Source organism: Manacus vitellinus, unplaced genomic scaffold, assembly GCF_001715985.3.
Source record: "Manacus vitellinus isolate BGI_N305 unplaced genomic scaffold, ASM171598v3 scaffold_19_pilon, whole genome shotgun sequence".
NCBI lineage: Eukaryota > Metazoa > Chordata > Aves > Passeriformes > Pipridae > Manacus > Manacus vitellinus.
In genome coordinates this window covers 1,015,772-1,031,415 of record NW_021939395.1, presented here as the reverse complement: position 1 = coordinate 1,031,415, position 15,644 = coordinate 1,015,772, and the positions used below count along the sequence as shown (strand labels likewise).

Here is a 15,644-nt window from a genome sequence, read left to right as displayed (position 1 = left end):
GTGGTCTTGGGGGCAGCGTTGGCTCCATGTGGGGAGGAGCTGGCGTTAAGGATGGCACTGTCCATCCCCATCCCCTTCCCAAGGGATTTCTGAGTCATCTTGCAGATGTTTTCCTACCTAACAGGAGAGATTTACACCCTGTTAAAAGGCAATAAGTGCTTTCCTCCCCTCCTGCTCCCAGCGGGGCCCACAAATGACTCTGGCAGAGCATCAGGTGGGGAATTACGTGGCACTTTCTTCCTGACCTGTAACCAGTTGCTTGGGGCGACCACAGAATCTGCACAAATCATCTTCCTCTTCCAGCAACACGTAGTTTTTGTGGAAGGGGTGGATAGACCTGGAGACAAAGGGTTTATTTAGTACCATGTTCCCCCTGTGCTGGGCAGGGAGCAGGGCAGAAATGGATGATGCTTCCACGGCTCATCCACATGGACAGCTTGCAGTGCTGCTGCTTAAGGGCCTGTGAGAGAGTCAGCAAGCTGTGGTCTTGCAGCCAAGATGTGCTTTTCGGCCTGGATGAGGTTCCCTGCAATATAACAGTGACTCTTAATTATGATACTAATTAGGGTTGGTTATAATTTTCCACCAGAAAGCTGATTTAATGGGAAATTAGGTTTTCACTTAAGTGAAAGTGTTTGCTGTTGTTCTCCCTTTGCCCCAGGAAAGTATGTTGAGAGAGTGGAGCTGTAGCAGGTGAGGATGAGTGTGGTGTGTGTTCTCCTCCCTTCTTCTTTCCCCTGTCACTGGCTGACACTGCCAGCCCTGCACTGTGCGTGTCCCTCCACTCCCTATAAAGATTGGGGCTAATTTAACCTTTTAATTTGATTTTGGGGGTGCTGGCCTTGGACAGGGGGAGAGGAACCCCATCCCTGCCAGACCCTCTGTGACGATTTTCATTCCCATTTCCAGCAGTGCGTTTGAACTGGGGATTTTCCCACTGTGTTTGCTGGAGCAGGAGTGTGGGCTGGGATGTCCAGATTCCCAGGGCTCCACTGGCTGTCTGCAGAGTGACTGCAGGGATGGGCTCCCTCACCTTCCCAGTACAGATGGGGAGGGACAGAACGATCCCGGTTGGCTCCATGGCACTGGTGCTGGCTGCATGGGCCGGCAGTGCCCCTGATGCCAGGTCAGTGAGCAATGGGGCCACTCCTGGGGTCAGCGGTGCTCGAGGAGCAGCCTCCTCTTTCCATGCTGGACCGGGCGGCTGGAGCAGCTCTGGAGCAGCTCTGGAGCTGGCAGGAGGGTGTGTGAAACCCAAGCCTTGCACCTTCTGTGCCGAGCGGGGACAGGACAGGGCCGGGCTGGCTCAAACACACGTTTCGGGGGCCGGAGGGCCCCTTCCCGGCGCAGCTGCCTCGGGAAGGCTGGAAGGCTGGAAAGCTGCTGCCGGCCCCGCTGGCAGCTTGACAGCGTGGGGTGGGCTCCCCCCACACAGCCCCTGCCCCAGGCCTGGCAAACCCCCCAGCCAATGTGCTGGAGCTCATGGAAAGGGCTGGGGAGATGTGTGCAGGGTGGGGGGAGGTGTGTGGGGTGGGGGCATGTGCATGAAATGGGGGGCTCATCTCCCCACAGCAGGGCAGTGAGGAAGTAGCAGTGATAGTGATATTAATACAAATAATAACGGGATGCCGTGAGTGGGGGCTGCGTGTCCCTGCTGCCAGGGAGGAGGAGGAGGAGGAGAAGGGGCTGTAACCAAGCCGTGCTCTCTGGAGGCCCCAAGCAGTTTGTGTGCAGCCTCTGCTCGGTGACCTGGAAGTGGCTCCGTGTCCCCTGGGGTGCCAGCCCTGGCTGGGATGGGGGAGGAGGGAGCTCGGTGCCCGTGATGGATTGGGCGCCAGTGCAGCACCTCTGTGTCAGCACCAAGGGACATAAAACAACTTGAAGAACCCGGAGGAGAGGGGAGGTGGCAGGAGATGGATTTTTATTTTAAGTAGAGTGTTTGTGGATTCCTGCAAGGATCTGTGGCGGTGTTGGAGCACACTGGAGATGTGTGAGACATATCTCCAGGGTGACCCATAAGGTCTTCACCTGTGCCAGGAGGGTCTTTCAGCCTGGCACGAGTGTCTTGGCTGAGTCAAGGCTGCTCTGCACCAGCTGCCCCTTGCCAGGATTGGTCCCTCAGCTCTGTTGGGATTGGGGTCAGGCTGCGGGGCACCGGTGGGATGCAGTCACCTCACCTAAAGTGATGGAAACACGAACCTTATGCAGGTCTGGAGGTAAGGGGGGCTTGGGGGAGGCGTCCGGGCTGCGGCCACACCGTGCCTGGCTGGGTCTGGAGCAGGGCTGTGGTGCACAGATGGAAGAGTGATTAAGAGCAATAAAAGGAAAGAGACTTGGATTCGCTACAGTCTCAGCACATTAATTGTGCTTTGGGGCCCAAATCATAACGCAGCCCTGCTAGAGGGAATCCAGGAGAGAAACCAAACATCTCGCTCTATCCAAGGCTGACCATTTAAGAGACCCTTGCCTTCATCTCCTGCCAGGTATTACTTCCAGCGTCTCCCATCTGCCAAAACCCGAGTTCTCCTCTGAAATATTTTGAGGGGAAGAAGAAAAGCTTTGGTAACACTGAGTGCTGGTGTGGGGAAGCAGTGAGATGCAAGAGCACATGCCATCGCCTGCTTGGAGATGGGACTAAGAGGTTGTGGGGGCTCTCAGTCATCTATCCTGGCTCCTGGTGTGTGTCATGAGGCTGGACTTGGTGTGAGGAATGCCAGGAGTGGAGGTCCTGTCTGTGCTTCCATGGTGGCTGAGCATCTCTAAATTGACAAGCAATTACATGGTTAATGGTATCACTGGTAAATCCTCATCACTCACCAGAGGGGCTTAATGCTCCATTAGGGAAAGGCATCTGATGGCTCTGGGGGCTGGGAGAGGCCTTGCTCTCAGTGGAAGTCACCTGGCCAGAGGTTGTTTTTGCTCTCCCAGCCCTACAGCCAACCCGTGAATCCCTCCAGAGTGTAACAGGGCTGGAAAATGCTCCTGTACACTCATTGTCACTGGAGCTGGATCGAGCCTCGCTCCTGTGGTGAGTGGAGGTGACAGTGTTGTTTGAGACCTGCCATTTCCTATTGCCTGGGTATTCCCAACTCCCTGCCTGGTCCCTCCGTGGTGTCACAGCTCTGCCTCCTGCTGCCTCCCTGCAGCTCCTCTCTCCAGCTCAGGGCTCTCCCACCTCTCCTGCAGCTGCTGCTGTGCCTGTGGATTTAACCTTTTCCCCCAGTGTTCCTGTGGGTTTGCTGACACTGGATTCCATGGGCAGCTGAGGACTGGGGGTGTCACCTGCGCTCACCCTGAACGAGTGGCACAGGCACTACGGGAATCCATCGAGTGCCTCCTGGATCCCATGTCTTCACTGGACCTGGGCTGACCTGATCCTGGAGCCTTCTGCTCGGGCTTCTTCCACTGGGAGAGCAGGAAACAGAGTGGGAGGACCAGCTCTCCATGGCTGAACTTCACAGGGAACCACGCTGGAGGAGCCTTCACCTCTGGGTCCTTGGGGACCCCCAGCCACAGCCCCTGCCCTGCTGGACCTGCTGCTCAGCACATCCCTCTGTCCTGCGTGTTCATATCAAACCCACCAGCCATTGGACTCTTCACCATTGGGATGGATTTTGGAATTTTGACTTTTGGAAGCCCAGCCAGCCGTGTGGAGCATCCAGCTTTGCTCTGCCCCATTGTGGATTTATATGGAGCGTGGCAGCATGTCCTTGTTTCCAGAGGCCATTCCAAGACCATCACTGTGGGTTTTACAAGTGTTTTGCCCTTCTAGCTGCTCCTTTTTACATTACCTCAAGCAACTGCTTAGTTTTTCCAGGTGGTTCCCTCTCAAAGCTACTTTCTCCCTCATCATTAACACGAGCAGAACAAGAAGAACCTTCGTGCCCAAGTCCTGTGTGTGGGGCGGGAAGGAAGATGCTCAGCTGTGTCCCTTTGTCCATCCCTGTGGCTCCAGCTGCCATCCCTGTGGCTTCAGCTTCCGTCCCTGTGACTCCAGCTGCTCCCTCTGTCCTCTTTGGACCTTTAATGTTTTTGTTGTATCCAGACACAGCGTCTCTGTAGTTATTTGGAGGAACTGCTGTCTCCTGTCACTGCTGCCTTTGTGGGATCTCCTGGCTTCCACACTTGAGCCACGATTTGTCTGTACCTCGTTTTGATATAATTAGGTAATTATTTATAAACAAGACTCATGTGGCCTCGCAGAGCCTGGTTTTTACAGAATGCCCCGTTCTCCCCGAATGGATGAACCTCTTTGACATGGAGCAACCTGTGACATGGAGCTGGGAAGGTGGGAAGCTGTTCATGGAGCAGCTTCAGTGCTGTGAGCTGGGATGTATCCACTTATTTCACCCCCAGACCAGTGCCTCTGGCCTGGGACAACTGAGCTGTTGTACTCTCTGCTGGCGTTCTCTCCCCGAGATGTTTTTATGGGGAGTCTGAGGTCAGGCCCCTCCTGGTTGGATTCTGAAGAGCCTGAGCGGGCTGTTGGGGGCCTTCCTCCGCATTCCCAGGCGTTTGTGTGGGGATTTGTGCTGACAGTGCTCCCGTCGGATCACCCGCCAGCGGATCCCAGCTGCCTGGATGCACAGCTCCATCCCAGGGGCCGTGGGAGAGGAGAGAACTCGGCCCAAGGACTTTGTGATTAGTAAAACATTTACTGGTGCTTCAGATGAGAGCCTGGATTGCACAGAGGTGTTTGGAAAGAGCTGATGGACTTGGAACTGCTTCCCAGCGGGATCTGGATGTGCTTTCTGGAGTAACCCAGGGTGGAGGCTCATGGAGACACCCGAGGGTCCTGTTGTGGGAAGGGGAGTGAGGAAGGATGACCTTGCTCTGTACTCCAGCCTCTTCCTATCCCCTCACTGACACCCAGCAGGGTCCAATGGATTCATCCCAAATTTCCACTGGACACCTGCCCTCCCACACTCCCGTTTTTGCAGGATGGAGGCAGGAATTGGGCTGTGCAGGGAACCTGAAACCCCGGGGCTGAGCTTTGGTGTTGAGGCTTGGGTAGGTGTTGGCTGCGCCGTGCCGGCCAAGTCCTGCCTTGTGTCTGGAAAACTATCCCCGTAGCTCCGTGATTCTCCGTCGCATCGCATTCCCGACGCCTTTGCTGAGCTCTGCCTGGGTTTTGTTGCTTCCCTGGGTGAATAAATCCCTGTGCTTGGATTTGGTGGAGCACTGGGATGCCACGATGGATGGAGGTGCCAGTTTGGGAACCATTGTGATCCCTGGGCAGGGCTGGCTGTGTGCCAGCGCTGCTCCACACCTGGCACAGCGTCCGTGTCCAGGGCCCTTTTGGGGTCAAAAACCAGATTTTTGAGTGTGGTCAGCAGAATCTGCCCTTTAGGTGCTTAATTCTGCAATCTCCTGGTTTGGGTTTTTGATCTCTCCTGTCCCCCCTGCCCTGAGCTTTCCCCACTGTGGGGAGAGGGCTGGAGGGTGGGGCTGTTCCCTGCGGGATGGCAGCAGGAGCTGTGCGGTTCCCTGCGCTCCCGCAGGATCCAAAGGCTTCAGAATCTGTGCCGGCTCCAGCGAAAAGTTAATGTGAATTTAAGTGACTTCTGCCCTGCAATTAGAGCCCCTGGAGCCCACTGGGGCTCTGAGTTTACATTCTTCACCGAGGCACAGGGTGTAATTAGAGATGTATAATTTAAACTGTGCATATGCAAGTGTTCCCATTCTGCACCAGGAGCAAAGGAAATTATCCAGGAATTAAAGGGGGAGGAGGGTGCAGGCAGGGAGAATGGCTCACTTGTGTGGATGTGGCAGTGAGGGGAAGCTGGAGGGATCACGTCCTCACTGCTGCAGGCAGCTTTGAAGGGGCAGGAGCTGGGAATTCAGTGGGCTCCAGACTGGGGTGTGAAAATGTGGCTGTAATGTGGGTTCAGGTGGGAGGTGCTGGGGGGGAACTGGGACCTGGCAGTGCCAGAAGACAGCGGGGACATGACTAGGGACAGCAGGGACCTGCCTGGCAGTGCCAGGGGACAACAGGGACCTGCCTGGCAGTGCCAGGGGACAGCGGGGACCTGCCTGGTGGTGCCCATGGAGAATCGGACCTGCACAGTGGTGCCAGGGGACAGTGGGTGCCTGCCCGCCTGTTCTCCCAGGAACTTCCTATAACATTCCCTCTCTTTTCTTGCAGCCACTTCCAATGGGACGCTGGATGGCCTGGAGAACCGGGAAGGAGGGGTCTGCCAGACGCGCTCCATGAAGATTGTCATGAAAGTGGGGCAGGGTGAGTCCTGCCGCGCCCTGGGGTCTCCTGCTGCCCCTCAGCTGGGGTCCCTGTGCTGCTCTGGGGGTGGTTCAGGATTCCAGGGAAGCTGAGGCCACACCAGCTGCTCCCGGGAGCCCGGGTTAGTTCAGCAGAATTCCATTTTTAGGATCTTTTCTCCTCCCTTTTTTCTCTTGCCAATATCACACATGTGCAGAGCACTGGGATTCAAAGGGAGTGATTGTTCCCGGTCACCTCGTGGTCCGTGTCCCAGTGGGAAGCGAACTTGGCATGGAACCCACGAGCTGTGCGAGTGCCTTGGGGAGGGGCTGGCACAGGCAGTGCCCTCGTGACTTCCCGGGTATCCGAGGAGGGGTTGGAGCTGGGCAGGGGTCAGAGATTGGGCTTGGCAGCTCTCAGCTGTCACTGGTGGCAGTGGGACACCAGGGGTATCACCATGGGCTCTTCTCCTGGAGCTCCTGCTCCCCATGCTGAGCTGCCTCCCAGCCCCAGCCATGCCCCGGGCTCGTTTCGGCCCCGACTCAGATGCACAGCTCCCGATTCTGCTTCTCATTATTGTGTTTGCACGTTGGGGCCAATATTTATAATAAACAGGCAAAGCTGTGCTGCAGCCTTGGCCTCCTGCCTGCCCTTCCCTTCCTCCCCCTGCCCGAGCAAGAAACCTGCCCCAGCCCACGCACAGGAGCTCCGAAAAGAGAAAACCAGGGAATTAGGGTGGGGACCTGCTTCCCACAAGCCCTGGAGCAGCTCAGCCTTGCTCGGTTGCTCTCAGCATCTCCCATCACTCCTGTGCCCTGTGGGAGCAGCCAGGATTTAGGGGCAGTTGTTCTTTAGGGGCAGAACAAGCTGCTACCATTCAGGTTGAATTGAGGTTTCTCATCCATCCCTCCCCTCCCCATTCCCAGATCCGAACGCGGTGATCCCAGAGCAGCTGACGACGAGTCGGCCGAGCAAGGAGTCGGACGACACGGTGAAGATGGTCACGCAGAGCCCGCGCAGCAAGATCCCGGCGGTGGAGGAGCCCGGCAAGCCGGGTGGGTTTCCCAGGGACCCCTGCAGAGGGATGGGGCTCTGTCTTACAGCTGGAGGATGCTGGCCTTGTTGCATGGATCTCAGGGATACCAGACTCTCTGGATCAAGGATCTGGATGGGTTTCCCATGAGCATTGTACCCGTCTCTGCCATCCCTGCTGCTCACAGCAGCTCCTGCCCCAGCCCAGGGACCCTCAGGCCTGGCACAGCCTGACTGTGGTGTGGAGCAGCTTGGGTTTGTTATCCCAGCTCCTGGCAGGAGCTTTGCAGGGAAGTGCTGTTTCAGCACTCTTCTTCCTCCTCCTCCTCCTCGCTGCCCATCTGTTCCTCACTGTGCATCTGAGAGTGCTTGGAGGAGGTGAGGTCCTTGGGTTTGTGAGCTGAGTCCATGTGAGAGCCCTTTGAAGATGGTTTCCTGAGTTCCTGACCCTGCTGAGAGCAAAATGAAACAAGACAGAGCAGGGACGAGTTGTTTTTTTCTTCCCACCTGGATCAGCTCCCACTCAGGAGCTGTGGCTGCCCTGGCCCTGGGGTCAATAATTGGATATTAGAGGGCTCCGGGTGTCAGGGCCCACTTTCACCAGGACATCCAGGTTGGTTTTGGAGAGCAAGGGCTCCCAGGGTGCAGGCTGATGGTCACCTGGACACGAGCAATGCTCTGCTCCATAGAGTGGCAGATGGAAAGTGGGAGCAGTGATGTGGAGTGAGGGAGAGGACACATGATTCCCCTCCCTGCGGATACTCAGGGTCCTGCCCAGTCCTTCCCAGAGATGTGTTGGTTTGACTGGGGTGGGAAGGTGGTGAGGGGTCTGCTCCCCTCCCTGGAGGCACGGATGTTGTGCTATGTTTGGGGGGCAGAGAGGGGTCCAATGGACGACTCATCCACCTGCTCCAGATATGTGATCCATGCACGGACAGAGCACAGAATTGGCTACCTGGCAGGGTCTGAATCCCCTCTCCCTTTGCCTTGCAGGCTCTGTCAACCAGGATGGCCAGGAGACCCAAGGTCCCAGCGATGGCTTCCTGAGCTCCAAGGTGGCCGTGTTCGCGGCCATCGGTGCCGGCTGCGTCATCTTCATCCTCATCATCATCTTCCTCGTCGTGCTCCTGATCAAGATCCGCAAGCGGCACCGGAAGCACACGCAGCAGCGAGCCGCAGCCTTGTCCCTCAGCACCTTGGCCAGCCCGAAATGCAGTGGGAACGCGGGCTCGGAGCCCAGCGACATCATCATCCCCTTACGGACTACAGAGAACAACTACTGCCCGCACTACGAGAAGGTGAGCGGGGACTACGGGCACCCCGTCTACATCGTGCAGGAGATGCCCCCGCAGAGCCCAGCCAACATTTACTACAAGGTGTGAGGAGCAGCCTGGGAACGGCCGATGCAGGAGCGCGGGAGCGCCGGGCGCGGGGGCCGCCCGCCCGGGCTGGCGCCGGAGGGAGGAAGCGAAACGACCCCCCGGCACGGCGGGGCAGCGCCGGGGCTGCGCCGGGGAGCGGATGGCTCACGCTCACGTGCTGATTCTCCCCTTTGTATTTAGTTTTGTAGTTCTCAGCTTTTGTAATCCCGAGACTCGAGGGTGAGCCTTCAGCCTCCTCCTCTTCTTCTCCAGACTGTGGCCGGCCGTGGGGGCAGGCGCCGTGCCTTTCCGTGCTCGGGACACCGCTGGCAAACCCGGAGACTCCACCTCCCCTTTTCGGTTCTGGATTTTCCCTCGTCCTTGCCGAAGTGGCCGTGTGCCGGCGCCGCGGGGGTCGGGAGCCTGGAGCGACGCCGGGGCCATGTCCGAGGAGCAGCAAGCGGCCGCGGGGGGATGAGGAGGAGGAGGAGGAGGAAGCTTTGCCACGGTGCCAAGATGCAGACAACTGTGCAGGGAGGAAGCTGGCAAACCCGATTTACTACTACTACTATTATTATTATTATAATTATTTTAATTTTTTTGTAACATTTTTATTTTTGTGAATTCCGGGCGGGACTCCGGCCCGCCGCCTTCGGGCACACGCCATCGCCTCCTTCCAGCACGCCGTCCCCCCGGCCCCGGGGCACGTCCCGCTCCCGCCGCTGCCCCTGGAAACCTTTGTGTTCGTAGCTGTTGACTCTTGTTTTAGTCTCTTTATAAAAAGAAAGAAAGAAAAAAAAATATTCTATCTACACCCTGTCTCAAGCATTCAGTGCGTGAGGGGCCGGGGCTCCTGCCCCGTGCGGAGCAGCTGTGGCCCGGCAGCCCTTCCCGACCCCTCCGGAGCATCCCACTGTGGAGAAAAGCCTTTGGGTTTCCATTGGGCTGGAGCTGAGCCTGCTGGAAGCAAAGTAGGGGGTGGCAGGGGTAGCTGCAGAACCCCCAAGCTGGGCATGCTGTGGGAGGTTGTCCTTGGAAGGGAAAACTGGAAAACAAATGTTCCCGACCCACAGCTCATGCCGGAGGTATCAGGAGGAGGCCGGCACTTGGGGCTGGAAGCCCCCCAGGAGTCTGGAGTACCAGGCTTGACTTGGTTGGGAGCTGAGCCAAAGGCTTTTCCATGCCCCTTGGTGAGACCTGCTTTGGGGACCAGCCTTTGCCATGCCTGTCCCCCCACCCTGCTCCTGGCACAGGAGTGTCCTTGTCCTGCCACCTCCTCGGGGTCCCACAGCCCGGGCTCCCCCACCCTTGCCTTGCCCATCTCCTGCCTAAAACTGGACAGGGTTGAGCTTTTCTGGTGGGATCATTCCCTGCTTCCTCTTCCTGGGAGGACCTGCTGGCGCTGTGGCCAATGCCAGTGGGCATGGTGGAGCTGGCTGTGCCCTGTCACCCACCTGTCCTCTGGCTGTCCCCCCTTCCTCACTTTCTTTTCCTTCCAGCAGTAGCTGCTTTTGCTCAGGGAGCAGGAGTGGGGCCAGCAGGGCTGCTCCGCCTGGGCTGTTCCCACCTGTCCCCAGGGCCCCAAATCCCGTGTTAGGAAGTGCCCAAAGAGCGAGGGAGCTGCTCTGCTAAAGTGCCTTGACGAGGAGTGGGCAGGGGTGGGGGGGCAGAGCAGGGACAGGGGTCCCGATGGCTCGGGGTGTCCGGTGACTCGGGGGTTCTGGTGGCTCGGGTGCTGCACTGGGGTTTGGCCCCCAGCGGGATGGGAGCATCCTGGGGTGTCACATTGTTGGGTTTGTGGTGTTCTAAGGCAGGAATTCGGGCTGGAGCGGAGCAGGGTGTCCCAGCTCTCCTCCTGCCCTCAGCATCCCGAGGTGATTTGGTTTCCAGGGCCCCAAACCAGCTGCTTCCCTAGGGAGGGATGAGCTGCAGTGGGTGCTCCTCCCTGCCCTGCCCCTCTCCCTGTTCCCCCACTGCTTTTCCCCACGTAGCACCTTCCGTCCCTCTCTTTTCCATGGCATCCGTGCCAGTGCTGCCCACCCTGGCCCGAGAACCATCCCCACCAGGACACTCCATTCATTCCCTGCTGGGGAATGGGATCTGCTCTTGGAAATCCCAGAAAATTGTGTCTTAAAAAAATCCCCCTTTCCTTTTCCCGTCTGCCAAACCTCGGCCTGTGGTTCCCAAAGTGGCAGAGCCCTGGCTGGGCGGTGGTGGCAGCGGTGACAGTGACAGTGGAATCCCTTGGGAGCAGCGGCCGGAGTGGAGGGGCAGGAGAGGGACAATGTAGTTTTGGTTTGGTTTTGCAGATGATGGGACGGAATCTGGCCACGGGTTGTACCAAAAGTGATCTGACAGTGCTGGTGGCTTCCCACAGTGGCCATCCCCAGCTGACGTCCCCATCAGTCCAGCTCCTGCTGGGAACAGCTGGAAAACCTTGTAAATATGTGAAGAAAGGGTGAAATCAGAACTCTTGGTTTTTGTCGAGCACCTCAGGCTGCTGGGTCCTGGATCAGAGTGTGTCCCTCGGGTTCTTTTCATGGAAAGTATTGAAGTTTGGTTGATTTTTTCTTTTTTCTTTTTTTTTTTTTTTTTTTTTTTTTTTTTTTTAATTTTTTTTTGTTTCCTCCCCGTTTTGTTTGTGTAAATACTAGTCTTTTTTGGAAGAAATAATGTAAAGATGTTTTGTATAAACTCCGAATTATTTTCTGGTTGCTTTTTCTTAGAAAAACAAAATGAGAACTTAAAAAAAAAAAAAAAAAAAAAGAAAAAAAAAGAAATTTTAACCACGAGAACGGGTGTAAAACATTGTCATAGTGCTCAGCGCTGGAGCCCACGGGCTGTGCTGGTGTGGGGGCTGCTGGGGGGCGGCACTGGGGGGCTGTGCCCTCAATATAATGCGGGAACGGATGGGCTCCAAGCAGAGAGGGAAACTGGGAGTCTGGGATTCTATTCCATTGTTTCCAGGTCAGACCTGGCTCATTCCCAGTGAGTTTCTGGCTGCCCTGGTTCCGGGCAGAGCTTTGAGCCCCGACCTGGGCACAGGCAGAGACTCGATGACACACGGTGACCTAAAGGAGCATCAAATTTATCTCCTTATTTATCTTTAACCAAAAAAAACCCAACCTGGGGATGCAGAACTCAGTGCAACATCCTGAGATCCTGCTCTGCTTTTCCAGGCCTGTGGAGCTGCTCCTGATGCAGATTCCTTTCCTAACTATCCCTGTTTTCCATCTGCCAACTGCCAGCACACCGTAGCCTCGTCTCTGCTTGGTGCCTGGGCTGGGTTGTTCCTCCTCAGCCCTGCCCACCTTGGGTCCCTGCCCACAGGGAGGTGGCCGTGCCCACCAGAGCCACCTCTGGTGTCACCGGCATGCCTGGCACTTCCCTGTGGGCAGCCGGAAGGCAGCTGAGAGCTCCCAGTCCTCCCAGTGGCTCACAGGAGCTGGACTGGGATCTGCATTATATTGGCAGAGGGGTCCTTGGAGGATCCAGAGGCACTGGAGCAGGGATGGACGTCCCTCCCTGCATCCCAGCAGTGCCTCACACCAGCACATCCGCACCACGCTCCCACATTTCAGAGCTGTGACCACGTCCACATCCCACAGCGTCACATCCGTCCCGTGTCCCGAGGGGGGACTGTCCCCACGATCAACCAGCCGCAGGGCTGCTGCCCAGCCCTGTGCCACGGCCTCACCGGAGCATCCGGGCTGCCGGTTCCCTTGTCCATCCTCCGCTGCCGTTAGCCGAGAGGTGATGTGGGCTTGGAGCCCGGATGCGGCCGGTGCCCGTGTGGGGCACACGGGATGGGGCTTTGGTCATGCAGGAATGGTTTGGGATGCCGGGCACGGAGGGAACGAGGCCCCTCTGTGCCAGCACCTCCTCGGGGAGCGGCTGCTCCCGGGCAGGGGCACATCCCGGATCAGGCCTCGGCATCCCCGCGCTGGTTGATCCTCCTGGGCTCCCGGTGGGGCTCCGGTGGTGCCGGGATCCCCTCGGCCGTGCTCCCTGGCACCACAGATTTTCTTTCTTCGTGTCATGTTCCTCGGTTTGATTCCTTTCACCTTCTCCCAGCTCTCCCTCCCAGTAGCATATCATCGGCATCGGTAACCAGCTCTGTGGCAGCTGAACTCCATGGAGCCGTGATGGAACCTGATATATTGTTAAATAAAAGGGTTTTTTTCCTATGGAATCTCGGCTGTCTCCTGTGTGCTTTTTTCCTGCCCCAGGTTGTGTTTTGAACAGCCACAGCCTGGGCTGAAGAGAACTGGGAAGAGTTGGCTGGTGCAGATCCTCACTGGCATGTCCTGGAGGGATCTATTGGGTTTGGTTTGGTCAGCAGCAAAGTTTGGAGTTTTTTGTCCGATATTTGCAGCGTGGACTCAGGGTTGGATGGACTCAATGGTTTTAGGAGTGGATGTGGATGGATATGGTTGGGTACTCAGTGGATACGGTTGGACTCAGTGATCTTAAAGGTCTTTTCTAGCCCAAATGACTCTGATTCCGTGGTTCTGTCCCTGAGGAGACAGAGGCTCCTCTGAGGCCACCAGCTCCCCTTGGACACAAACCCTGGGCTCAAGGGGCTGGTTCTTGAGCACAACCAGAGCCACTGGGACCATGCCAAGAGTCTGCTGGAGCGAGCAGGGACTGCCGGGATGGGGGTCGGGCTGGGGGGGCCCTGGGTGCACCAGCGGTGCTCAAATGTGGTTTGCTGGTTTGAAAATCCTCCCTCTCTGCGTGCTTTGATCCCAGTGGGAATGAAATAACACTTTTAATTTTAAACAGCTTCACTGGTCCCTGATGCCCGAAGGGAGAACTGTAAGTGCCAAACGTGCCGGGACCTGCCAGAGGAGGGAGAAGTGCTTTAACAGGTTCCTGGAGCCCACACCCGGCTGAGGAGCAGGAACGCGGCAGGTCCCCCCTGCTCCGGGTGGGATCAACATGGACTCAGGAGTGTGGACCCTGCCAGACCCACAGGATTGCTCCTGGTGCTCCACGTGTGTCCTGAGGTTGCTGCAGGGGGGGTTCCATGGGGCGGGGGTGCAACGGAGCTGCATCATCCCAAAACACGGAGTTTTGGGAGCCTCCGCACTCCCCGTGATCCCACCCTGGTGCAAGGTCCCGTGGAAGCCCCTGGACTGGGAAGGGTTTGCTTGGGAGCACCCTCACCTGTGGCTGTGGTGGGAGGGGGTGTCAGGCCGCAGTGCCTGTGCCCATGGGGACACGGGAGCCGAGGACATGCAGTGGCTCCGCTCCTGAGGGCTGGCTGGCAGGGAGGGATCGGCAGGATCTTACCCCGGAGCCTCCAGATCTGGAAAGTTCATTAAAGCTGCAGAGCTGCTGATGGTTTTGGATGTCCATCAGGAATGGAGGAGTTATTTTAATTATTTCACATAAAGGAGCTTTCTGTCGAGTTTATTAACTCACCCTTGGCCGAATCCCACTTGGGAGTGGGGCAGCTGCTAGGTCAGCAGAGCTGGAGCGTTTTGAGGGAGTGGGATACTGGGAGTGGTGCTACTGCCACATGCCATGGCCAGGGTGGCACCCACATGGAAGGGGAGCTCATATGGGAAGCACCTTTATGACCTGGTTAAGTGATGGGAAACTCAAAGCACCTTGGAGGTGGCAGGGAATGACAGATCCACAGCACTCCCAGCTCTGCTTTGAGACCAGGCTCGACTGGAGCTGGGACATCAGGCCACCCAGGGCCGCTGTGGGGCTCAGAATGAGCCCTAGTGTGGGGAGCACAGGGCAGGGGCACCCCCAGGGTTCCCGGATCATTGGCTCCATGTGCCAGGGCCGTGCTGGGGGCACTGGTGCTGGCAGGGTTCTCTGGAGTTCCACCTGCCCTTGCCCTCCTATTCCCAACACTGCCGAGGTATTGCCATCCCTGGAGCTTCCCTCCCCGCCCTGAGCAGTGGTTGCTGCTGCCCATCCATGGGATAAACCAGCCCTGGGTGGCAGCGGGGATAGAGCTGGAGCACCAGTGCCTTCAGCCCCTGTTCCTCCCTGCCTTGACTGTGATTCCCTGGATCTCGGCTGGGCTGAGGGTGAGCAGGGCAACGTACCCCAAGTTCCCCTTCCAATATCACACCCCATTCCCCCATCACTGCAGCTCATTCCCAGACCCAGCCACCCTTCCCAGCCCACTCAGCCTCCTCCTCCGGCATTTCTGCTCCGAGGGGAGCATCTGAACCCCCCCAGCCTGTAAGGGCTGAATAACAGCAATTCCTTCGAATCACCTTGGCTGGGCCAGCTGTGGCAGCCAGGATTGGGAAGTTTATCCTTGTTTTCCCCACAGTATATCCAAAATAACTAACAGGTTCCCCTGGTCGAGGCGCTGGGCTTTTCCCACAGCCAGGCTTTCTGCCGCATCCACCCGCTCGCCTGCACCTGGTTTCCACGGAGAGGAGCCTGGAAGATCCATTAGGCTGTCGTGGAATGCAACGAGTCCCGCGGGCTCCGTAATGAGAGCAATAACAGGAATGCACCGGGGGGCTGTTTGTCACGGGGATGGGGATGGGATGGGGATGGGGATGGGATGGGGATGGGAATGCGGATGGTGGTCTCTCTCGGCGCTGGGCGCTGGAAGGGATGGAAGGAGGAGGAGGAGGAGGAGGAGGAGGAAGAGGAGGAAGAGAGCATGGCTGGTGCTGTCACGGCAGCAGGTCGGGCTCCAGCGCTCTCCCTGTGTTCCTGTGCCGCTGCCAGCCCCGTCCCTGTGCCAGGGCAGCCATCTGTGCCCGAGGCGGAGCAGAGCCGGGCTGAGCCCCGCTCGCACAAAGGCCCCGCAGTTCCCTGGAGCTCGACCCGGCGGAGCTCAAGTGCTCGGAGAAAGGACTCACGTGCTGCCAAGGTTTTTCCTCAGGCAGGCCCAGAGCCAGGGGGATGGATGCAGCCTTGTTCCCCTGGCTGGGCTTCCAGCATCCTGAAAAGGCTCTTCCCTGGTCAGCCAGCTGGGACACACACAGCCCGTGAACAACCTCCTTGGGTATCCTGGTGGGATAACCACGAGGAAAGGGCTGGGCTGGAGA

The 15,644-nt window shown here is 57.6% G+C and overlaps 1 protein-coding gene across 1 annotated transcript in view; it reads left to right on the top strand.

Moving 5' to 3' along the window:
• The window catches only part of EFNB1 (ephrin B1), a 50,186-nt gene extending 37,384 nt beyond the window's left edge, over positions 1-12,802 (top strand). The window contains exons 3-5 of the mRNA XM_018070819.3: positions 6,146-6,238; positions 7,144-7,272; positions 8,243-12,802. Coding sequence (XP_017926308.1) covers positions 6,146-6,238; positions 7,144-7,272; positions 8,243-8,631 — 611 coding nt within the window. The 3' untranslated portion in view covers positions 8,632-12,802. The remainder of the gene's footprint in view (positions 1-6,145; positions 6,239-7,143; positions 7,273-8,242) is intronic.
• The last annotated feature ends 2,842 nt before the right edge of the window (positions 12,803-15,644 follow it).